This window comes from Cnephaeus nilssonii, assembly GCF_951640355.1.
Source record: "Cnephaeus nilssonii genome assembly, chromosome: 14".
Taxonomy (NCBI): Eukaryota; Metazoa; Chordata; class Mammalia; order Chiroptera; family Vespertilionidae; genus Cnephaeus; species Cnephaeus nilssonii.
The window spans coordinates 926,487-951,652 of record NC_137085.1 but is presented as its reverse complement, the minus strand read 5'-3'; the positions used below and the strand labels follow the sequence as shown (position 1 = coordinate 951,652).

General features: G+C 56.6%; 1 protein-coding gene across 4 annotated transcripts in view; it reads right to left on the bottom strand.

Annotated features, from left to right (window-relative positions):
* Positions 1–25,166, bottom strand: part of EHMT1 (euchromatic histone lysine methyltransferase 1) — a 77,414-nt gene that overhangs the window by 29,967 nt on the left and 22,281 nt on the right. Inside the window, exons 2-7 of one of the 4 annotated variants that reach the window (XM_079789941.1) lie at positions 16,456–16,522; positions 15,224–15,780; positions 8,509–8,680; positions 6,408–6,565; positions 5,995–6,183; positions 177–254 (exon numbers count right to left, since the gene is read on the bottom strand). In XM_079789941.1, coding sequence (XP_079646067.1) covers positions 177–254; positions 5,995–6,183; positions 6,408–6,565; positions 8,509–8,680; positions 15,224–15,780; positions 16,456–16,522 — 1,221 coding nt within the window. Of the gene's footprint in view, positions 1–176; positions 255–5,994; positions 6,184–6,407; positions 6,566–8,508; positions 8,681–15,223; positions 15,781–16,450; positions 16,523–25,166 lie in introns of all 4 variants that reach the window. The other 3 variants (XM_079789942.1, XM_079789944.1, XM_079789943.1) reach the window with 3 other exon arrangements.

Below are 25,166 nucleotides of genomic sequence, written 5' to 3'. Positions count from 1 at the left end.
GGACCCCTGCTGGCCCAGCCCTGTCTGCCAGTGCCGCTCATGCTCCTTTCCGAGGCCGGCCCCATCTGCCTGCGCCCGCGAGGCCCTGTCCCCCGCGCGCGGACACAATGAATGGATGGCGCTGTCTCCTGGTTCACTGGGCTACAAACACGAAGTCAGAATGCACCGCTGGTTACCAGGTCGGACTCGTCTCCGTCCTCCTCCTCCTCCCCGGTGCCGGCCGACTCCTGCTCCTCCTCAGACTCGCCATCCATCTGACCAGCCGCACAACAAGCCAAAAAGAAAACAGAAACTAATGAGACGCTCCAGTGGCAGTGATTCCATCAAAACCACATTTTCCAAACACGGGCGGGGGCGGGGCTGGGTGGGGTGCTGGCGCTCCTGCCCGCCCCGAGCGACTGCGGGGTGCTCACATGGTCAGCGCTGAAGGTGAGTGCCTGGCCCATCACCTGGCGGTTCTGAGCGTGGAATTCGGTTAAGAAGTAACAAGGCACACACGGTGAGAAGGTCAGAGGTTACAAAGTCACAGACAATGACCCCTGCCCCCACAGACACACCCGAGAGCCCATCCGGCGCAGGGCCTTCAGCTGGTGCCCACGCGGAGCCTGAACAGAGCGCATTTCTGTCTTCGTCAGATGACGAGCCGTCAAAGGCAGTTTGTGAATGTTACTTCTTCTAATTAAAAATACGTTTTGGCATTCTTTCCATATCAAAACAACACAGATACCTTACTCTGGCTGCTGGCAAGCCTTTTCTATCCACATGGGTGACACATGCGTACGTTTCTGGTGTAGAAGACGCTAAAACACATGCAAGCACCCATGTGCCCCTTCTCACTGGTCCTGGCGGCGGGGACGTGGCACGCACATGCTGGCCTGGTCCTCCGTGGGGGCACGTGGTGACGTCGTCAGCCCCTCCTCGAGGCGCGCCCAGCTCTACACTGCGGCTGTGTGCCGAGCCAGCAGGACCCTCCGCCGGGACCAGCCCCAGGCAGGCGCGGCTGCGCTGCACTCTCCGCCTCCGCTGGGTCTCGCGGGACCTCGCCGCATCCATGCCCACTGGGCTCGTGCTTCCTTACTCATTCTGGGAAGCTGCACACACAGGTGCTAACACGGTGTCGGCTGACGGTCATAGGTATCTTCTGCGTTAAGTTCTTTGAGCTTTGCTTCTGGTGTTTTTGACATAAACTCGGAGGGAGACCTGGACCAGTCACGTGTCCACCTCTCTTCGGGGCTTCTGGGTCGGGCCCTGCGCCAGGCCTTCCTCACCGGCCATCAGAAAAGACCACCTGGCAGCACGTGGTGTCGACACTTTAAATCTTCTGGAATTTACTTTTGTAAGTAACAGCTTTACTGGGAAGTGGCTCACTTAACCAGAAACACATCGTTTTCAAGTGTCCGACTGGGCGGTTTTCAGTGTGCTCGGGGTGCGGCCATCACCCCATCCGATTCCGGAAAGGAGGTGACGTTTGTTAGGGACCATCAAGCAGGAGCCCACACCTTTTTCCCCAAAGATCAGCCGATGGTTCCAACATTGACTGAACGGTCAAGGTCCCCAGGCCACAATCTAAACCCTCTTCCTGCAGTAAACTCGGTCCTGACATACAAACGGCTGCTGCGGCCCCTCCGCTCGCTCCCGCCCCCCTCTCCTCACAAGCCCCGTTTCGGGGCGGTCTTGTCTCGGCACCGCGGCCCTCACTCCCATCCTGTGGTCACAAGGCCTGCGCCAGCCGCTCCCGACGGTCCTGTAAGGGTCCTGGGGGAACGGTTCTGGGTCTGCACACAAAACACGGGTCCTCCCCTCCAGCCACACCATGGGCCTCGCCACCAGCTTGTCTTTCTTCTGAGCCTCTTTCAGCGAAGTCTACAGCTCTCTTCTCACAGGGAACTCGCACTTCTTGTGGAATTTACTGCCCAGCGCACGGGTGACAGTACGTCATTACTATCGTACTTTTTAGTTTTTAGGGGAGATGTTGTGGTTTTGTTTCTCAGAGTCTTGCCCTTCAAAGCTCCACACTGAAGTACGTGCTTTGCGACGACCTTGTACCGGACAGACGGAGCGGCCACGTGCTGCGCCGCCCGCCGTTTCCCGCCTCTGCACCGCCGGGCACTGCCCGTGAGGCTGCGCCCAGCCACCACCTCGCTCCCTGGCTTCTGCGCGGGAGCACGGGGCGCGGCGCGGCTCACCAGCTCCTGCCTCTCCGGCTGTGGTCTTGCCACTGGAGGGGAACTCCATCCCCCGCAAACGCTTCTCCCTGGTCCTTCCAACGGGAACGTTTCCTGCTGGTCCTCGTCCCATGAGATCTCAGTGACCGAGCTGCGGGCTCACGGCGGGGAGACAGCGGCCGCCCTCCCCCTTTCACTCCTCCTGTTAGAAATGCTTTAAAATGCTCACCACTGAGTAGCATAGCAGCCTTTCTGGTAGGGTTTGGATATCTTTCGTCAGCTTTACTTAAGATGCTATCTTTAAATTTCATTGGGTAGTTTTGTATTTTAAAAAGATTGAGCAATGAGCCCTAGCAGGTTGCTCAGTGGTTACAGCGTCAGCCCATGGACTGAAGGGTCAATGCCGGTCAAAGGCATGTACCTCACTTGCAGGCTCGATCCCTGGCCCGTCAGGGAGCATGCCGTGAGAGACCTCGAAGGAAGGAGCAGGGGACTTGGTAGGGTCGCTGGGAAACTGCACACACAACAGCTGCAAAGAAGGCAAATCAAAGCCTGAGGAATGGGGCAGAGAGGGATCGCGGCCGGACAACCGGCCGATGCTGCAGCGCTGAAACACGAGGGAGCGAGGAGACGGCACACGGCGCCAGCGAGGGCTCCGGGGCGGGGAGGCCAGAGGAGACCCTGGCCCAGCAGGACCGACCCGTCACCAGACCCAGCTCCGACCCCAGGCTAGGAAGTGAGGGTTGCACCTCGCCCCCTCCCAGCGCTCAGAACGCCTGTGACCCCCAGCGGTCTTCCACGTGACCAGGCCCTGAAACCGGCTTCTAATCCAAACAGCAACGCTGGCCACGCCAGTGAGCAGGCGGCCGCCATGGGAGGGACACACAACGGCTCCCTTCCTGCCAAGTGGCTTGGAACATAACCGCCCCACAGACCAGCGCCTGCACCGAGCGGCGTCCCACGGGGACACGCAGGAGACGTGCCTAACCACGCGGGAGGGGAGGCCAGTCTGGCCCGTGAAGTCGTGCGGGTCCCACAGCGGCAGGCACTCGTGGGCGGCCAGCAGGCACCTAGGGGGAAACCACGAGCTGGGTTCTGGCCTCAGGACCACCTCATTTTCTGGAAAATCACTGACAACAACAGAGCGCTTTTGCTGTGTGTTATGTCGGTTAATATTTCTGTCACAGAAATTAAACTGAGCATGTTTAACCCACAGCATAGCTCCAATAAATGACAGTTTAAAAGGCAACTACGGCCCTAGCCGGCTTGGCTCAGTGGATAGAGCATCGGCCTGTGGACTGAAGGGTCCCGGGTTCAATTCCGGCCAAGGGCACATGCCTGGGTTGAGGGTTCAATCCCCAGAAGGGGGCGTGCAAGAGGCAGCCAATCAATGATTCTCTCTCATCATTGATGTTTCTATCTCTCTCTCCTTCTCCCTTCCTCTCTGAAATCAATAAAAAAAATATATTTATAAAAATAAAAAAATTAAAATTAAAAAGGCGCCGAAACCAGTTTGGCTCAGTGGATAGAGCGTTGGCCTGCGGACTGAAAGGTCCCAGGTTCGATTCCGGTCAAGGGCATGTACCTTGGTTGCAGGCACATCCCCAGTAGGGGTTGTGCAAGAGGCAGCTGATCGATGTTTCTCTATCATCGATGTTTCTAACTCTCTATCCCTCTCTCTTCCTCTCTGTAAAAAAATCAATAAAATATATTTTAAAAAAAAGAAAAAGGCAACTACGATTTTAGCATTTTGCAGCAATACTACTGACCCCAAGACGGCCAGAGATGGTCTTAAAAACCACCGTGATAGCCCTCGCCAGTGTGGCTCCATGGATAGAGCGTCGGCCTGTGGACTGAAGCGTCTGGGATTCAATTCCCTCAAGGCCACATGCCCGAATTACGGGCTCCATTCCCAGTAGGGGGCGTGCAGGAGGCAGCCAATCAATGATTCTCTCTCCCCCTCTCCCTTCCTCTCTGAAATCAATAAAAGAAACACCGTGATATAATAATGAAAATGAACTAACAATACAAATAAGTCCCACAAACATAACACTGCAGACACGAGCCACACTAACACATGCCCATAGCAGGGTTCCATTTGCACAAAGGCAGGGCGGCACGAGGGCGGCAGGGCTCCGGAGGGCGGCCTGGGCGGACACTCAGGCGTGGCATTCTGTGGTCGCTGGCAAACGGAATCCTTATCATTCCTGGGATCAGAGGTCATCACCAAACCCCAACCCCAGCTGGCTTCCCAGGCGCCCTGAACACATGTTCTCTGGCCCTCCTCCTTCCATCGTCCGCCACCAAGTCCTGGTAACAGGCCCAGGACCCTGTCTCCGCTGAGCCAGTCCACACCCTCACATGGCCACCGTCAGACACGCCCCTGGGGCTGTCCAACCGACACGCAGTCAGGGCGTGAGGGAGTGTCCGCAGGACGGCCGGTGCATGTGCCGTCTTTCTCTCCCTGGAATGGCCGTGACCATGACATCTATTCTTGCTCCCTGCAGCTGCTGACTGAGAGCCGTGCCCGCCGTCTGGTTTGGTTTCCCGCTGGCCATAGTGTCTTCTTCCGTCCGCCTGGTTTCTTGGTTCTTTGGTTCGCTGGACACTCGTTTAGTTTTCCCCTTTACAGACTTAAATTCATATGCCATGTTGGCATATGAATGGAGGCTTTTTAAACCAGCCAGGGGAGAATCAGCCAGGAAATGCTGTTGACATACGTGGATAGCCATTTCGAGGGAATGGGTTCCATAACATTCAGCCATTTTGAGTGCATTAAGTTTATATTTTATCACCAAATAAATCCTGTAAGTCAAATATTCATAAACAGAAGATGAAGTCCATGCAGTATTAGAAGACAGCTTACATCAACTGATTCCCAACCAGCAGTGCAAGTCCGTGGACCAGCACCCAGGACCCAGGAGGAACAGCAAGAGGCGAGGCCTGGGCTGCGAGCCCCCAGGCAGGGCTGGGAGACGAGCCCGCCCGGAGCTGACGCCCACCCCACGGTCACACACGCTCCTGGTGCCACGTCGTCACAGATGCACAACCACAGACGACGGGAAAGAATGCTCAGCGGGGCTCCGAGCAGTGACTTAACAGTCCAGCTCAAAGGTGAGTGCGAGTTTTCTCGGCCAAGGCTGATACGAGGCTCAGTAAGAGCACACGTTCCTACGTCCCCCAGCTCCCAGTGCCCCTTCTCGTCTACCCCTCAGAACTGAGCGCACCAACGCTCGCCCACCCCCCATCTGCTCAGAAACCACACCACCCAGGCCCCTGGAGACCCGGCCAGGCGGAGCCCCAGGACCACCCGCAGGCAGTGCCCGGCTGACAGGGCCACGACGTGGCAGCTGTGACCACGCTGCCACCCTGCCACCTCCTGGAGCTGGTCCCCGGGTGGCCACGTAACAAGGACATGCCTGGCACCTGGGACACATTAGGTGGTACCCGATCGCATGTCCCTCGGCAGCCTGGATGCCTACTGGCTCCAACCAGGAGGACAGGGACTCCCGTCAGGGCCTCAGCGGGGGAGGGCTGCACCTGGGGAGGGGCCGCACCGGCCAGCAGCAAGCACCACGAGCCGTCAGCCACCAGTGAGTCCTGTCCACCCAGAGCCTAAGGAGCTCAATGCAAGCCCTTCCAGACACAGGTACAGGGAGACACACACTTCTCTAATAAAAGAAACTCATCTAAAATGCAAGAAAGATAAACAAAAACTCAAGTCAGACGCTGACAGGGACTTGAGGGCGGCCTAGAAGGGCCTACTGCCGACTCCCAGATCCACGACGGTCCGCTCCGCAGCCTCCTGACCCGGGAGGGAAAGGCCTACCTTGTGGGTGTGGTCACTCCCCGACACACTCTCTTTGGAAGTCCTGCTGTCCTCCGTGGGGAAGGCAGCAGCCTGCTCGGCGCCCTGGTCCTCCTCCTCCTCCAGCTCCTCGGAGTCCTCCTCCTCCGAGTCCATCTCCAGGCTCTCCCCGTTCACGTGGAGGGTGCTGTCGCCCAGGTCCTTCTCGCTCTGAGCAGAGGCAGGGGCATCCGTCACGCGGAGCCGGTAGCAGGACAGCCTGCCAGCCCCGAGCAGGGCGCCGCCACCACCTGGACGGGAGGCATGGCCTAGAGCCGAGGCGCCTCAGAGCCTGGCTCCTTCGAAAGGGACCAAGGCCATCCACCCCCCTCACCCTTGGTCTTCCGGCCGCAGAGGGTCCTGGACAGACACATGGCACACGCCGCGCCCCGTACCTTGGCACCTGCAGTGGAGTGAGTGATACTCTTAAACATCTCAATCACCGTCCTCTGTTTTAATACTTTGGTCTTTTTCCTGGGAACCAGACTATAGGTTCCCATTCTTCGTTTTTTCTTCCGAGACACTGCAGCTGCTAAAACAAAAGGCAAGGAAGCTAAAAAAAAAAGTCAAAGGGAGACAAGAAAGAAAAGGAAGCGCCATTCAAATGTGTTTCCCAGGTGGTGACAGCTCACAGACCTGACCACCAACACGCACACAGACGGGACGGCCGCGGGCAGGGCGCTCACGGGCACAGACACAGGGACGGCTGTGGGCAGGGCGCTCACGGGCACAGACACGGACGGCCGTGGGCAGGGCGCTCACGGGCACAGACACAGGGACGGCCGCGGGCAGGGCGCTCACGGGCACAGACACGGACGGCCGTGGGCAGGGCGCTCACGGGCACAGACACAGGGACGGCCGCGGGCAGGGCGCTCACGGGCACAGACACGGACGGCCGTGGGCAGGGCGCTCACGGGCACAGACACGGGACGGCCTCGGGCAGGGCGCTCACGGGCACAGACACAGGGACGGCCGTGGGCAGGGCGCTCACGGGCACAGACACGGGACGGCCTCGGGCAGGGCGCTCACGGGCACAGACACGGGACGGCCGTGGGCAGGGCGCTCACGGGCACAGACACAGGGATGGCCGTGGGCAGGGCGCTCACGGGCACAGACACAGGGATGGCCGTGGGCAGGGCGCTCACGGGCACAGTCACAGGGATGGCCGCGGGCAGGGCGCTCACGGGCACAGTCACAGGGATGGCCGCGGGCAGGGCGCTCACGGGCACAGTCACAGGGATGGCCGCGGGCAGGGCGCTCACGGGCACAGACACAGGGACGGCTGCGGGCAGGGCGCTCACGGGCCGTCCGTTTAATTCACAAGAAAACACTGACTGTACGGATGCAGCCGGGACTGAAAGCCCCCGCCCCTGCAGTGACCTTCCCGCTACCTTCCTCCTGGCTCCCTCCACCAGCTCAAGGGCAGGAGGGCGCTGGGTGACAGCGCCCACAGCAAAGTGGGGGACAACAGCTGGAACCAAACTTTTTTTTTAAAGCTCCAGGGTCTAAGTTTCTGAAACCCACTGAGAGAAACTGCTTCCTTTGCTGAAAAGGGCATTCACAGGGCAACTGGCAAAAGCTGGCCAGAGTGGCGGCGCCCCTTTTCAGGGACATTATGCTGTCCCTCGCAGGAAGCAGCCCTGAAGTATCTAGAGGCCAAAGGGGCCGTGTCTGCGACCACGCTCCGGGCTCAGGAGTCGCGTCAGGGGAGCACACAGCGGGGCCAGTACTGAAACAGGGACGGCGCGGAGATGCTGGCAGAGTCCCTGCACGGGCCGGAGGTCAGACGTCCCTACAGGCGGAAGTACTTTAAAGTCCAGAAGACAAGCTGCTCCGACCGTGGACTCGCCCCAGGCAGCCTTTCAGGGGGCAGCGGCCGCGCCCCCGCAGCCAGGCTGACTGGGCTCATCTGATGTCTGCGCCCCACGTGCGTGGGCCTCACGCAAAGGGCCTTTCTACACTGAAGGGAGCCGTCCTGTCTGCAGGAATTGTGTCCACTGGCTCAAGAGAGAGCCCCGCCACCCCGCCACCGGCCTCCTGGGGTGGGGCCACTCGTGCAGCCACCTGCCACAAGGGGCCCAACCAAAACCACATGCTCAGCCCCTGCCCCAACGGCAGGAGCAGAAGCAGGCTTAGGAGAGCAAGGACGCCCACAGGAAAGGGGTGGACAAGAGCTGGAGCCAGAGCACCGTTCCCGCACCCTCCGCCCACAGGCCCCCCAATAACCACGGGGAGTTCCCTAGCCAGCGTCTTCCACCCAACGGGGCGACCAGGGCAGTAAGATTCCGTCATGGAGACGATCTTCATGTGAGACTGACAAGGCACCGGGGCGGGGGGGGGGGGGGCGCTGCAGGTTTCCAGGGGAGCCCAGAAGGACCCCCGACGCCAGCGCCCCAACCCTGAGCACACTCACACTCATAGAGTCCAACACGGCTCTGGTTCGGCAGGGCAGGTTGGAAACACACATCCGGAGCACGGCCCCCTGCCGGCCCTCACCTGTCTGTGACTTCGTGGTGGCCACGTAGCACTGGTTCTGAGGTAGCGACTGATGAAGGGGTGCGAAGGGGGGCAAAAGCTGCTGCCGTCCAAAATCAGAAACGTTCTTGCTGATCTCCTCTGCGGGCTCCTCGTGACCTCGAGCTTCTCGGGGGTCCTTGCTGGCTGCGGGCTTCAGGACAAAGACAGTGACTGTAATTACGCACCAGCAGCCGCACGGAGACCGCGGCCCCGGGCACAGCTCCTTTCCGTACACGCCCCTCACCGAGATCCGTTACCGTGAGAGGCGGGACCAAGTGGCGCCTGGCTCCGGGGCCTAGACGGGTCAGCACCGCGAGCTAAGAGCGGTGTCTCCATTTTTAAAGGGAAGGAAAGCAGCAGCAGCGACGCCCTGTGGCAAAACCCGAAGTACTTCTACCTGGCCCTGTGCAGAAGTTTGCCCGCCCAATCTATCAATAAACGATTACCGAAAGTGCCCTCAATGGGCGGCATCAAAAGCTCTCCGATCGCGCCTGCAGGGTGGTCCATCATGGCTGCCCTCAGCGGCACCCCCAAATGGCACAACAGAAAAATCACACGGCATTTCTGTCTCTGCTGAGTGTACAGAGCTCCCACCCGTCCTCATGCTCAGCCTGCCAAGGTTCCAGCAGCCTGGATCCGACGCCCAGCCTCCGGCCCTGAGTCATCCCACAGAGCCCCCACAGCCTTGAGGGAGATGGGTCTTAAGTCCAGTTCAGCCTAACCAGGTCCTGTGCACACAGGAGGTGCAACGGAGAGTCAAGGTAAGCACCCTTCACCACGTGCTGCTGGGAACTGGGCAGCCAGCCACACACTAAAGAATGGAGTTGGACCCTTACATCACACCAGGTACAAAAATTAACTCAAAATGACCAAAGACCTAAAACCACAAAAACTCCTAGAAGAAAACAGTGGGGAAGCTTCATGACACTGGATTTGGTGGTGATTTCTTGGACATGACACCAAATGTATAGGCAACAAAAGAATAAATGGACAAATTAGACTTTTCAAAATTTGCCGAAACCGGTTTGGCTCAGTGGATAGAGCATCAGCCTGCGGACTGAAAGGTCCCAGGTTCGATTCCGGTCAAGGGCATGTACCTTGGTTGCAGGCACATCCCCAGTGGGGGGTGTGCAGGAGGCAGCTGATCGATGTTTCTCTCTCATCTGTTTCTAACTCTCTATCCCTCTCCCTTCCTCTCTGTAAAAATCAATAAAATGTATTTAAAAAAACAACAACACACAAATGAGCCTGGCCGGGGGTTCAGGGGTTGAGCACCGACCTAGGAACCAGGAGGTCTCAGTTCAATTCCCAGTCAGGGCTCGTGCCCAGGTTTGCAGGCTCACTCCCCAGTAGGGGACGTGCAGGAGGCAGCCAATCAATGATTCTCTCTTATCATTGATGTTTCTCTCTCTTTCCACCTCCCTTCCTCTCTGAAATCAATAAAAATATATATTTTTTAAAAACCCACAATGAGATAGATAGCACCTCATACCCATTAAAATGGCTACTTCCAAAAAAACACACAAAAACACCATAAAAGTATCCATTACCCCTCAATTAACACACACACACACACACACACACACACACACACAGGAAACACAGGTGCTGGCGAGGAGGTGGAGACGCGGGCCCAGTCACTGCTGGCGGGCATGTGAAGGTGCAGCTGCTGTGGGACAGTCGCGGGGCCTCGGAAAGCTAACTACAGCCGCCATGCCACCACAGTCCCGCTCCTGGCCGACGCCCAGAAGGGAATCAGGGTCTCCAGGTGACACTTGCACACGATGGTCCAGAGCGGCTTTGCTCACAGCAGCCCAGGCTGACACCGCAGAGGAACGGCTGTCACGTGGCCCATCCGCCCAGCAGAACACCAGTCAGCCCTGACGAGGAAGGACTCTCGACTCCTGCTGCGATCGATGACCTTTGGGGCCGTTAGCTGAGTGAAAGCAGCAGTCTCAAAAGGACAAATCCTGGGGGTCCCACACGCATGAGGTCCCTAGAGGAGTCAGACCCACAGAGACAGAAAATCCCTGGTGGTGGGCGGGGTGGGGAGGCGGTGGGATGAGTGTTTAAGGGGACAGTGTCCATCTGGGAAGATGAGAAGGTCCCGGAGAGGGTGACGGTGGCTCCACACCGTGAATGTCCTTCGTGTCCAGAACTGGACACTTAGAACTGGCTAACATGGTGTATTTTACGCTTTGTGTGTGTTCACGCGTGGGGTCACTGTCCAGGCGGCGGCTGGCCACCCCTCCTCCCTCTGACAAGGACCTCTCCGACCTGCTGCTCCTCCACAGCCGCCACCTCGGCCCTGGCACAGGGAGCCCTGCTCCCATGGAGCCCCTTCGCCCTGCACATGCTCTTTCTCACACGTGACAGGTCGGTGTCTAACCGTCACTGGACACAGGCACCGCATTCTGCTCCGTGTCCCCTACACACCCCAGCGCTGCGGACAGATGCAGACCTGGCCTCGGGGGAAGCAAAGCTGAGGGGAAGCAGCACACAGGCTACTCGGGGACAGCCCTGCTCTTTAAGATGTTATTCTGAAAATCTAAAAAAAAAGCAAGCTTCTCGATTTTGTTAGGGCTCTATTATCTGACAAAGCAAAACCACGAGACAAGAACTGCCTCCTGCAGAGGCTGCCTGGATGGGTCCTGGGCACCTCGGCCCCTCCCCCCCCAGTACACTGTCGCACTCCGAGAGGGCACCTGAGTCACACCTGCCGCCCACCTGCACCCAGGCTGGCCCACACCCCATCCGGCACCCAAACGGCCACAGGGTCCAGTCCTCGCCACCGCGCCGTGTCCCGGCGGCCACCCTCCCCGGCTGGGGGGGAGCCCTCGCAGCACAGAGCGGCCCTTTCCAGACCAGCGGATGCGACGGCACAGGGCGGGCAGTGACTGCGCTGAGGATGGCGGGGAGCTCCAAGAACTGGCCGCATCTTCTCCTCAGAACCTGGGGGATTCCGGGGCACATGCGGGAGGGGATGTGGTGACACAGATCGGAAGGAGAAAGCTGAGGGGCCACTGTGCCGACGCCCCTGCAGTGTGTGCAACTCAGGTCGAGAAATGGGGCTGCAATGCGGGCCGAGGTAACAAGGACCTCAATGCAGGCCTAAAGGCTCCCTTCTAGAAACTTCCCCTTTCTTTGCCCAAACAGTGGAGGCATCTGCCACGTTATTGCTTTCTGACGGGACCAACACTGGGGGGGTTGGGGGGGTCGGGAGAGAGGGAGGGAGAGGGCAAACCGACTGCACTGCCAGGGGACAGAAGTGTGGCCTGCAAACGCCTGAATTTTACACTCTTACAAAGATACATTTTTGCAACATTCACTTTATCATTGAAATGACTTGTCTTAAAACACCATTTCCAAGCCCTGGCCAGGTAGCTCAGTTGGTTAAACTGTCATCCCCATATACCAAGGTTGTGGGTTTGAACTCAGGCCAATGCACATGTAAGAATCAACCAATGCCAGGCCGGCATGGCTCAGTGGTTGAGCGTCGACCTATGAACCAGGAGGTCACGGTTCCATTCCTGGTCAGGACCCATGCCCAGGTTACAGGGTCAATCCCCAGTAGGGGGCGTGTAGGAGATAGCAGATCAATGATTCTCCCTCATCACTGATGTTTCTCTCCCTTTCCCTTCCTCTCTGAAATCAAAATATCCTATATAATAAAAGCCTAATATTGCTAAGTGTGCAGTCGCCCGGTCAACCAATCAAAGCGTAACATGCTAATGATATGCTAAGGCCGCTCAATCACTTGCTATGTCGTGCACTGACCACCAGGGGGCAGATGCTCCAACCGGTACGTTAGCTTGCTGCTGGGGTTCACCAATCAGGACAGGCCAGACACGCCCTGGAGCCCTCCCGCTGTCCCTCCCCAGCTGGCCAACCTCCCACGTCCCACCCCAGCCCAGATCATGCACCAGTGGGGTTCCTTGGCCTGGCCTGCGCCCTCTCACAATCCAGGACCCCTCAGGGGATGTCGGAGCTGGTTTCGGCCCAATCCCACAGGCCAGCCGGAGGGACCCCACTCATCACAAATTTGTGTACCAGGCCTCCAGTGTGTGTGTGTGTTGTGTGTGTGTGTGTCTGTGTATTAAATAAAGAAGAATCAACCAATGCCCGTCTGGTGTAGCTCAGTTGGTTTAGCATCATTCCATGCACCAAGAGGTCACCAAGAGCCAGGTTGCAGGCTCCATCCCCAATAGGGGGCATGCAGGTGGCAGCCAATCAATGTTTCTCTCTCATCTATGTTTCTTTCTATCGTCCTCTTCGCACTCTCTCTAAAAATAACAAATTAAAAAAATATATATATACACATTATATATAATCAGCCGACGAGTGCATAAATAAGTAGAATAACAAATTGATGTTTTCCCCTCTCTCTCTCTCTAAAAATCAAGAATTTTTTTTAAAACCCACAATTTTCAATAAAGCTCCGATTCCGAAGAAAACCAAACAAGTCAGAACCGGGTTTGGAGCAGGCCATCCTGAGGGCAGCGGAGGCCAAGTCTAAAGCACGAGGGCACCACATCCGAGGGGCCTTCGGTCCTCACCCGTCCTGGCCGGGTGTTCCTCCTCCCTCCACAGGGACCCCAAGGAGCAGTTTCCAGGCTGTGCAGCGGGCGGGCGTGGCCTTCAGGAAATCAGTTTCCAAGCCTCAAACCCTTCCATACTCTTCCTACAACTGACCAGCCTGAGAACATTCAGGAATTTCCAACGAAATGATGTGTTGCAGCCAACTGCATATTAATAATCATAATAACTCAATTCAAAACAAAGCTGACACTTATATAAGCTGATGATCAGAGAAACTCTGGATATTAAATTTCAAACTGCTTTCTTTCCCTATAAAAACCTGATGAGGTGGCAAAAGATCCTCAAGAATAAAAATATGGTAGAATAAACACCTGGAAGAGGGAATGGAATAAAAGTACAATTTCAAGATTAAATAAGTGATGTAAAATTTCTCACATGCATTTTGAAATTGATAATGGGGGCCAAGAAAAAAAAGGTAAGCACAAAAAATGAACTTCATCTAAACCTCACACCTAAATTAACTTGAAATGGGTCCTATATTTAAAGTTCACATGGAAGTAAAAAAACTCCTAAGAATCAGAGAAATCGGGGGACCTAGGGCTCGTGCGAGCTCTTGGACGGGACACCACACATGTAGCCATGAGAGGAGGAGCTTCTACTGCTGGCTGGACCTCATCAAAAGGAAGAATTTCCCGCGAGACACTCTGAGAGCATGGAGACACGTCCAGGCCAGCGAGTCTGCAGGTGCAGGCCCAGCACCGGCTCCGGCCACAGCCTCCGCGCTCCAAGGACACGCAGGTGAAACCCAGGAACGGGCGTGGAAGCACTTCCCGGAAGGACACACCATGGCCACCAGCATGTGCAGAGAATTAAACACAACGAGGTCTCACAGCCACAATTAACACGGCGGCACCCCCAGCGCTGGCGAGGAGGAACTGGGCTGCGCAGCCCATGCTGGGGTGGAGCGTGCCATGGATTGTCTGGAAGGCGGCTTGGCAGTTGCTTATAAAACTAAATCTCCAATTAGCACAGGACCCTGCGATTGTGCTCCTGCACTGACCCAGAGAAACGCACACACAGCCCAGACGAGAAGGTGTGCGAGCCCTGCTGGCTGGAGCATCGCCTCGTGCACCGAAAGGCTGCGGGTTCAATCCTCAGTTGAGGTGCGGAGGGGAGGCCACTGATAGATGTTTCTCTCTCTCTTTTTCCCTTCTACTCTAAAAATCAATGGAAAAACTACCCTCAAGTGAGCATTAACAAAAATAAAACAAAAAAAATAATACAAAATATAACTAAGAACACTATGAAAAAAGTAGCTGTGAACATTAAAAATATCAATATGTGAAATGACCAGCAAAAATGTCAAAACTGGAACCCGGTGAGGTGCCATGTGAGAAGGCAGAGACCCACGTCCACGGACAGAGCAGCGCACAAAGCGTGTTCCTCGCACTGAGGAGACGCACAGCCGGGCCCTCGGGGCCCACAGGGAGGCTGCCCAGGGAAAGCACGGGGACCTGCGGACGATGGACGGACTGGCAGCAGCGTGCACCCCAGCGATGCCTGTACGAGATCCAAGGACCTGGCCACAAACCTGACGCCACAGGACGGGGAGCATGCGCAGCCCTGCGGGCTCTCAGAGAGAGCACGTGGCGTGCGGGCTTGCAGACGTGGTAACAGCAGCAGAGGCAACTGGCTCGGCGTGAATCGGGAACGGGCCGCCTGTTCTCATTCAGCACCGAGCCCTCAGCTGCTGGCTGGGTGCAAGGGCAAGACCTGGACGTGTCTTCGGTGCGGTCCCTCGTCCCTCCCTCTGAGACACTGTGGCCCTGACCCACCCACTTCCTGTCTCCTTCCGTCCCGGGGAGACGGGGTGGGCTCGGAGCTGGAAGGAAAGCCCCAGCCCAAAGCAGGAGTGGAGTCCGTGATGCGTTTACTCGCGGCAATGGGCACTGCCAAGAGCAAAGCCCAGAGAGCAGGCTGAGGGCCCCGCTGCGCCGCTGCCCCTCGAACTGTGGGCAGCATCTCCAACCTCCCGCCTACAGGCGGCCACCCATTTGCTGCCCTTCTCCTTCCTGCACTGCCGCCGCCGCCATGGCACAAAAACAGAGAAGACCAAGGACGCTGTCCCGGCCCCACCCCCCGACGGGCGCATTACCAGGCCCAGGACGGACTTCGGCATGGTCTTCCGAGCCCTATGAACCTTGACATCGGCGCCCAGGGCCGTGGGCTTCTTGTCCTCTGAGTCTTTGCTCCCTTCCCCGGGCCTGGCTGGCGCGGCGGCTGGTGTCTGAGAGAGCACACTGGGAGTCCGCCCTTTGCCAGCCGCTCCTGGGAGAGTCTTCGCAGCATGACCAGGAAGGGAGGGTGCCAAGGTGCCGGGGACCCGCAGGGCCGGCTCCTGCAGGGCTGGTTTACTCAGGAAGTACCCGTTGCTCCCGATAACGGCCGTCTGCGTGAGGTCGTCAGCCGGGACGTGGTTCTGCTTCCCCACGTCAGCGTCTCTTTCTGAAACCCCGTTCTCCGCTATCCGGGTCAGTTTATTGGGACCTTCCTGGGGGCTGGCTTTTGCATTGTCCTGAGTGTGCTCAGCTGGGATGACATGCCTGCTGGGATCACTCCTTTCACAGGACCCGTTGGTGGCCCCGTCTGCAGCCACATGGGCGTCTCCTCCCGGCTTCTCGGGGGAGCCTTCATCGGCAGCCATAGAGATCTCTGCAACAGAGGGGCGAGTCAGAGCACTACAAACACCAGTGACCCATTTTAATAACAGGCAAATGGCTTGAACAGATATTTCTCCAAAGAAGACACACAAGTGGCTAATAAGCACCTGAAAAGATGCTCAAAATCATCAGGGAAGTGCGAGTCAGAACCACCAGGACGGTGATGTCAGAGAAGGCCAGGCCACGTGCGGCAGGAGGCGAGGATGAAGCCCGCAACGTGGCTGGCTGCTGCGGACACGTCTGGCGGCTCCCAAGGCGGCTCCCGGCCTCAGCTCAGGGCCACATGGGGAGAGTCCCTGGCCTCACTCACCACTGCGTTGAGAAAAGGCCCCGAGGGGAGGCAGGGAGGGCGTGCTTCCCCAGCCTCTGGTTTTATCGGGTCCGAGACACGGGCCGCGTCAGCGTGCGGCTGTGAGAGCCACGCAGTGCGTCCTCTGGCGGGAGCACCCTGTGCACCCAGCACGGCTCCCGTGCAGCACCCTGAGCGGCGTCGGCTGAGGGACGTGGACGAAGCTGCCAGCAACAGGCCCAGGACCCTCAGTCTCGCTGCTCTGGGTGGACTTGAAGGGCTTGCTTTTCACTCTCTGACGAGGCTTTTCTTTCCCTAGACCTTGCGCGTGCCTGGGAAGGGGCGAGAGGAGAAGCTGGACGGGCGGACCCACCTTACCTTCCTCTCCCAGCAGCTCGGTCCTCACGCAGCAGTCCTGCCTGGCCTCCCCCTTGGCCGGAACTGCCTGCGAACGGGAAACAACTGTCAGACGGGTGCCTGCAAGGCAGGCCAGCAAGTCGCCACCATGAATTCTCGGAAGGGTCCCGAACCCAAACCACGTCCCAGGTGACAGTTGACTGTGGGTGGCTGGACAGCGGGCCCTGAGGAGGAGGGTCAGGACGTGAGGGGCGCACGGCCCTGGGCTGTGGAGCCCCTGTACCAAGCAGGGTGCTCGTGCGCGGCTGACACTCCACGCCACGATTTCAGAGTGTGTTCTGCTGTGACAGGGACCCACCACGTGCTCCACACGTCCACAGCCTACGTTACAGAGACGGCGAGTGAAGTCGCCCGGAGTCCCCCGGGCTGGCCATGTGGCGGCCCTGGAATGGCTGGGAGACAAACGCGTGCCCGGGAGGTCAGCCTCTGGGAGACATCTGCATGCCCCTGGAGGCTCTGTCCGGGCCCGCAGCCACCACACGGCCACGAACGAGAAGGGGAGTGCCTGCCTCTGGGCCAGGTGACGCAGACCAGGCCTCCCACTGAGAGCTCCAGAACCCGAGGCATGACCCACGGCGGGACCCTGTCACCGACTCCTCCACTGGGCCACGTCCGGCCAGCACAGGAGGCAGGCGAGAAGGGCCTTTTCTCCCCCAAAGCGAGACGTGTGGTTCTAGCCAAAGCCAGGTGCCGAGTGCCGAGCCGCCCGTGCTACTCTGCTTAGACGCCACCACCCGAGACCTGGCCAGAGCTGGCCTCGTCCCTGGAGAAGCGCTGCCCACAGCGCGGGCGGCCCACGCTGAGCGGGCGCTCACACGGCCGCATCTCCAGGCCAGGGCACGTCTGCGAGAGCGCTCTCCGCCCACTCCCTAATTGTAAACTGTTCCCAGCCCAGCAATTCACTCGCTAATTGTCCAAGGGGTTGGGAGAGAAAGAATGAGCCCTTTCAATATCTGGTAGATTTCCTTTTTCCTCTTTTGTCTTTTTGTTTCTTCCCTTGGCAGAAAAAGGAGTTAGTTCCTAAATTTGGAAAACACAATTAATATACAGTTGCCCCATAATTTACATTTAAGGGAACAAACTCCCTTTTCATCTGCTACTTAACCCTTCCCTGGCCTGTCTGCAAAGAAGAAAACCAGGGTCTACCTCCTGCCCTCGTCTGGACAGAGGTCTCTCGGCCCCGTTTTCCAAAGACTGACAGCCAGACCAGCACACAGCCCGTGCCCACGGCCCGCGCCCACGGCCTGCGAGCAGCCATGCGGACGCCGCTCCGGAGAGGCGTTTCCCTGGACGGGCCACTGCACCTGTGGCCAATGTCCGCTCCTTCAAGTCTGAGGCTGAGCACGGACATCAGCACAGCCACACTGTGAGGAGCCCGGTCAGCGGCCACAGGACCAGCACCAACCACCAGACGTGCGCATGAGCGAGCCTGCAGGTGCCCCGGCCCAGTGCTCGGCTCCCAGGCAGTAAAGCCATCCCCTCCGCCCTGGGACTTGCTGGCCCCCAGGGCATAGCCAACCAGCACCATGGCTGCAGATGGTCACAGACAACTGCCACAGCGCTCTTCCCCTTCCTGTGCCCGGGGTGGGCGAGCACAGCCGGGCCTGGCCCTCAGCCCTTGAGTGAGTGAGGACTTGCCCAACCAGCGCCCCAGTTCCCTGACCACCCGGCCAAAGACCGCAAGGCCCAAGCCCTGAGGCCATACGGTCCCAGAACCGGGGTGTATGGCCCCGCCCCCTCGGCAAGAAGCAGTGCTGCTGGCCGCCTCTCCTCCGCGGGCACAGGAACCAGGCCGGGGCCAGGGCGCGTCAGCGAGAGCAGGCGTCTGTCCGTCTGTCCGTCTGTCCGTCTGTCCGAGGGCGGTGCGAAAAGGCGGGGCTCCCCTTGGGCGCGGAGCCTGGCTGACCTCAAAGTAGAGACAGTCACACACATCTCTCCCACCACAAAGAAGCCGACGTCCTAGTTTCCACATCAGTCTCTCCTGGACGTGCACAGTGTGACTGCTTCAATTTGGCTTACGGCAAAATCAAGTTTTGGTGACACCTGCCTCCTCTGGAGACCTTTTGCCTGGCTCTCACGCGGCCGGCTTTTTTCCCTCTTGAACAAACTCCTCTCAGCATAAAGAAGTGGAATGGAAAAGACCATTCAGTGACAAGCAGCCACTGGAACTGTCGAGGCACAGCAATCCTTTATGACGATGTCACCAGAAGGCGCTTCCCTACCATGCTCTGGCACCTGAGCCATAAATTCGCCTGATGTTTCCACAATTCTCACTGTATGCCAGTTCCAAATTCTTCGAGTTCTGCCAGCCTTCTCTGTTAGTTCTGCCTGTTTTGCATTTCAATAGAATCAGCACTTTCCTGGGAGCTTTTAGAGAACTGTGCTCCATGCATGTGTCACGGAAAGAGAAGGATTTTAAAGCTCCCGTATCCGGGAAGCAGGACAAACCCACCAGAACCCAGGAGGCAGAGAGCCGGACCGACTGGAGAGGACGGCTGCGGGGCGGACCAGCCCATCGCCAGCACCCCGGAGCGGCGCCTCGCCCACCGACGGCTGCCACCGAAAGCTGGGCCGTATCGGTGGGGGAGGCTGTGCAGAGACTGAAACCTTCCTGTGGCTGGTGGGAACGCAAAAGGATGCGGCTGCTGTGGGATGGAAAGTATTTAAAAAGTTACCAAATGACCCAGAATTCCGTTCCTCAGTACATACGCCAGAGAACGGAAAGCAGGCTCAGGAACAGACACCTACACACAAGTGTTCACTGCAGCGCTCTGTAAAGTGGTCAAAGATGAAAAACACTCGTGTCCGTCAGCAGATGAAGAGCAGGAAATGTGGTACACACAGACAGCGGAATAGTCTTCAGCCGGAAAAAGGAATGAAATTCTGGCAAAGGCTACAACATAGATGGACCTTGAAAACATCATGCTAAGTGAGATAAGCAACACGAAATGACAAAACCTGTAAAGTTCTATTTATATGGGATGGCGGATAAACAGGTAGGTAGACAGGCAGGCAAATTCACAGACAGCTCTACAGGGACAGAGTTTCTGGGGGGGGTGAAATGTTTTCGAAATAGACAGCAATGATGGTTGTGCAACACTGAAATGCTTAATGCCACCGGACAGTACTTAAAAATGGTTAAAATGATGAAAATGTGTGTTTAAGTACATTTTATCACGATAAAGAAAAATGAGGGGGGGGCGGGGGGGGTTGAGAGGGGCCCACCTAGCCATTCAGATGCAGTCAGGTACTTCCTTAACGAAACCAATACAATTAGGAAGGACTACTTTATTTTTTTGTTAAATATATTTTATTGATTTTTTACAGAGAGGAAGGGAGAGGGATAGAGAGTTAGAAACATCGATGAGAGAGAAACATCAATCAGCTGCCTCCTACACACCCCCTACTGGGGATGTGCCCGCAACCAAGGTACATGCCCTTGACCGGAATCAAACCTGGGACCCTTCAGTCCGCAGGCCGATGCTCTATCCACTGAGCCAAACCGGTAAGGGCAGGAAGGACTACTTTAAAAGAGAGAAGTGATGTATATGCAACAATACAAAAGAAAATGGCATTTGTACAGTAAAAAGAGCACATTCTATCTAATAAAGAGTTAATATGCAAATTGACCATCACTCCAATGCACAAGATGGCCGCCCCCATGTGGACACAAGATGGCCAGCAGGGGAGGGCAGTTAGGGGTGACCAGGCCGGCAGGGGAGCAGTTAGGCATCGATCAGGCTGGCAGGGGAGTGGTTAGGGGGTGATCAAGTTGGCAGGCAGAAGCGGTTAGGGGCAATCAGGCAGGCGAGCAGTTGGGACCCAGCAGTCCTGGATTATGAAAGGGATCCCAGATTGGAGAGGGTGTGGGCTGGGCTAAGGGACAACCCCCCCACCCTATGCACGAATTTCGTGCATCGGGCCTCTAGTAGCATAATAATGCTAATAGCATGGCATATAAATATACTTCTGAAAAATACGTATTATTTTCCTGGTGTTGGTGGCTATGCTATGTTCAGGAAGAGTGTCTTTGCAGGAAACACGCTGACGTTATTTAGGAGTCATGGGGCATCTAGGAGGCAACCTAACCTCAAATGGATCATAAAAAACCTTTCACAATACTTGCAACTTTTCTATTAAGTTTGACAGGATTTCAAAAGAAAAACAATTCTATGGACAGAAAAACAAGGAATCGTATACAGAACAATCCTACGTGTTTTTGGAAGGCTGTCCCCCAGACTCACCCTGATAGAAGCTGTGGGCAGAGCTGGAAAGGATGAGAGAAGGTAGGGTAGATCCTGCCTGAACAGGATTTGGTTTTCAAAGAAAAATTCATTTATTTCTTACTCTATAGTTTTTAAATTTAAGTAAGGGGAATTGGGAAAAACTAAAAGGTGAAAATTACTCATAAGCCAATTACTGTAACATCCTACCTAATAATAGACAAATATGCAAATTGACCGCACATTCGCTACGCCCAAACCACGCCCACCATCCAAGCCACGCCCACTAACCAATCAGGACGAGTATGCAAATTACCCAACCAAAATGGCAGTTAATTTGCATATCAAGACAGCATAGAAAGAAGCCAAGAGCTGCAGAAGGGAGCAAAGCTTCGGAGAAGCAAGCAATCCAGGGGGAGGAGAAGGGAGGAGCAGAGGCGGGGCCGGGGGAGAAGGAAGGAGAGCAGGCGGGCTGGTGGAAAAGGCGGCGCGGGGGAGATGGAGAGCCCAGGCAGGGCTGGGGGAGAAAGGAGAAAAGCAGGCGGGCTGGCGGAGAAGGCGGGGCGGGGTAGAGTGCAGCAGGAAACCCTATTGCAGGATTCTTCCTGCAACGGGTACGCTAGTCCTATACAACAGTGATGGGCAACCTTTTGAGCTTGGTGTGTCAAACTTCGCCAAAACACTGAGCATAACTCGGGTAGTGTGTCACTTTGAGGAAAAAACTAACTCCACGACTCTAGTCACAAATGTTTCATCCTCAGGAGCAGCAAATGTTTCATCCTCAGCATGCGGCCGCGTGTCATCAGAAATGGCTACGCGTGTCAGCTGACACGCGTGTCATAGGTTCGCCATCACTGCTATATAATAAAAGCCTAATACACAAATCGGCCAAAAGGCAGAAGGACCGTTGGCAGGGGGCAGGGCCGTGGGGAGCGGGCCTAAGCCAGTCAGACATCCCCCGAGGGCTCCTGGTCTGCGAGAGGGCGCAGGCCGGGCTGAGGGACTCCCGAGTGCACGAATTTTTGTGCACCGGAACTCTAGCTTGTGTATAGCCATCCCAACATGGTTCTGTGCGAATATACTCATGTAACTGACAGACTGCAGGACTAGGATGCCACCCAGGCTGTTAGTACCATCTGAATCCATCTCAGAGCAGAGGCTGCAGAGACCCACTGTGGGGCACTCACTCCACTGTGAGCTACCCTGTCACACACAGGACCCCACCATGTGGCTAGTATAATAGGTCTAATGTTATTCAACTCTAGAAGGAAGAGACAAATAACTACAAATCAATTTTTCAAACAAAAAAAAAGACAACCACAAAAAGATGGAGAAAGGAATTAAACAGGCATTCCCAAATAGCCAGTAGGCATACTCAACCCCACCAGTAATTACGGGTTGGTACAAAGAGAAAACACTTCCCCACTCATTCTGTGAGAACAGTATCACACAGAAAACAGAGCAAGTCAAAGATATATAACAAACCTACAGGATGCAAGGTTGGTTTAACATCTGAAAATCAATGTAACAAATATTAATACAATATAGGACAAAAATCACAATGATCATGTCAATAGATGCAGAAAAAGCGTATGACAAAATTCTTTCATGATTAAAAAAACTCTCACCCTGATAAGGTACATCTCTGAAAAATGCTCCATGCTTTTCCTGTACGACTGGGGCCCAGTCAAGGAGGTCCCACTTGCTGCTTCTACTGAATGCTGGCCCTCACACTGGGGCTCCAGCCCGTGCCATGGGGGAAGGGGTATCAATATGAATAAGAAAAAATGAAAATCACCCACAATCCTACCACCTCAAGTAAACTCCTCCGCATGTCCTGACTGGTTTTTACACTACAGATTAGAGTACACTGCTTTCTTTCTTTTTTTTTTTAATATATTTTATTGATTTTTTACAGAGAGGAAGGGAGAGGGACAGAGAGCTAGAAACATCGATGAGAGAGAGACATCGATCAGCTGCCTCCTGCACTCCCCACTGGGGATGTGCCCGCAACCAAGGTACATGCCCTTGACTGGAATCGAACCTGGGACCCTTCAGTCCGCAGGCCGACGCTCTATCCACTGAGCCACACCGGTTAGGGCAATAGTACACTGCCTCCCATCTATCCTTGTCACCAATCGGGCAAGAAAGACACCTCCTCTTTCCAGCCACTGTAAGCCCGCTGTGGCGGCCCATGCACGCCCTCGTCAAGCTTCCCCCCACAGTCCCCAAGCCTGTGCCTCTTCCCCACGCACTGCCACGTCTTATGTAGAGTTGTTTCATCCCTGAAGTCCCAGTGCCAGGGACAGACTCTTCACTCCCTCCCTCCCTCCAGCCTCTCCCTGCCAGTCTCACGTCTACTCTGCAGTTAAATTCTCTTCCTAGAGTCGTGATCTTACCATCGTCCTCTAAAAACACACAGGGTCCTCATGACCATGAGCTCGGGCTCACGCTTCCTCACACAGCACTGAGGCGCTGCCACGGGGGAGGCCAGGGGGGCACACCATGCCCACTGCCCTAACGAGCCCACACCCACATTCCCACAAGCGAAGAATCATTTTTGTACATTTTTTAACTGACAGAAATAAAAAGAATATGCATGTCAGACAATTTGAGGCCTACACACCTGGCCATTTACAGAAGTCTGCTGACCCCTAACGGGACACAACCACGTTCTGGCCTGTCACACACCCATGCGTCCACCGCCTCACGCTGCTGGGATTCCTTGGGCAATGCCCTTGAGCCTTCAGCCACAGCCTCCGTCGTCCTCAGCTTGTCCTTGAAGACCCACCTCTTCCACACGCCCGCCAGCCCCGTGGCTTCTCCAGCGCCCGGCCCGCTGCGCTGCCCCTGCCTCACCCTGTCTCCTTAAGGGGGTGCCCTAAAAAACAAACGGGGACGGCACTGGTCCATCTTGGCAACCCCCTCACCCTTTACAACGCTGATGAAATAGAAAGTGCAGGCCTCTGGCATCAGCAGATGCCTCGTGCACTCACAGACTACAGAGTGCTGCCCAGAGGCCCACAGCTGAGCTGATCGTGCTTAAGACTGGACAGAAAGACAAAGAGAACAAAAGAAAAAGCCCCCAGCTGAGTCAGGCAGTTCCTGGGGTGTCTGCCAAGCAGGAGAGTCTGGGTAGGCTGCAGTGTGGGGCACTGGGAAAGGGGGGGGTTGCGGCGAGCGGCGGTGCGCGTCATTCCTCCCATCCTAACGGTCTGAGAGGTGCCGGCAGGCCCCAGGCTGTTCCATTGCCTTGGGCTCCTAGGACCTGCTCCTCGCAGCTCCGCCTGAGGAGGGCAGCGGCCCTCCCGGCTCCCACTGACAGCGAACGTGGCTGCGGTGCCCACTGTCTCCCTCAGGACTCAGACCAGGGCCTCTGAGAAAACACGGGTTTCAGACGTTCTCCTCGCGGGCCCTCCCTCTTCACCCACTTCTCCTAGCCCTAAGCAGAGACACTGGGCTCCAGGCTGTTCCAGGACAAGGTCGTTCTGCTCCAGACCCATGGGCACCTCAGGCTCCTGAGGACACCGAGGCAGGAAGGACCCACCACTCACAGCGCTCTCAGCACTGCTGGGCTGAGCACCTACTAAGTCACCACGGAGACAGGCTGTGTTCCATGTGGGCAGTGTTACCAGATTCATGTAACTTTGTCATTTCTATCCTCTCAATTGATGCACACTTCGCACAATGACTGACATGAGGAACAGCCTTAAAACGTGTTGATGTGAGAAAGAAGTTGTGAAACACTGGCGATGTCGGGTGCAGACTCCCGGAAGACGGCCCTCCCGGCGCCCCAGCCCTGGTGGAGTAGCTGCCCTGCCCAGCTTCACGGCGAGCCGCCTGCTGCCCAATGTCCACGGAGCAGCCCCGGGCTGAGGCCACAGGACAGTCCAGGCGCACGGCCCACACAACAGGTGACCCTCCCCTCAGGACAGTGCCGGCCCATCCTCAGGGCCAAGCTCAGCACCAGCGCGGCCCCACCCCCAACGCGGGCGCAGCTTACACAGCCGGTCTCTCCCGCGCCCTCCCTTCTGCAGAGCCTGGGAGGGCAGAGCTCTGCACCAAGAAAAGGGAGAAGCTACTCCTTTCTTCAGATCGAAGAGGAACTTGAGCAGCAATCCTGTGTGAAACACCACGAACATAAAAGCCGCCGCAGAGAGGGCCGGTGGACAGCCAGGTCGCAGCACGTAAGGACAGGTGCTCCATAAATGGCTGCTGGGAAGAGCCCCTGTCCTCTCGAGGGTCTCCCTCTCCAGGGAGGCCGCCCGACTTGAGAGAAGACGGCCCTTGGTTAAGCAGATCACCTGAAAGAGGCAGAAGGTGGTTCTTGCAACACGCTCCGTTGCTTGGAGCAACCAGCTGTGGCTCACAAGAGCAACGGCGCCACCTGGTGGTCAGGCTAGGCTAAGCGGAGAAACTGGGGCAACGTGTTCCCTTTCCCCTCATCAT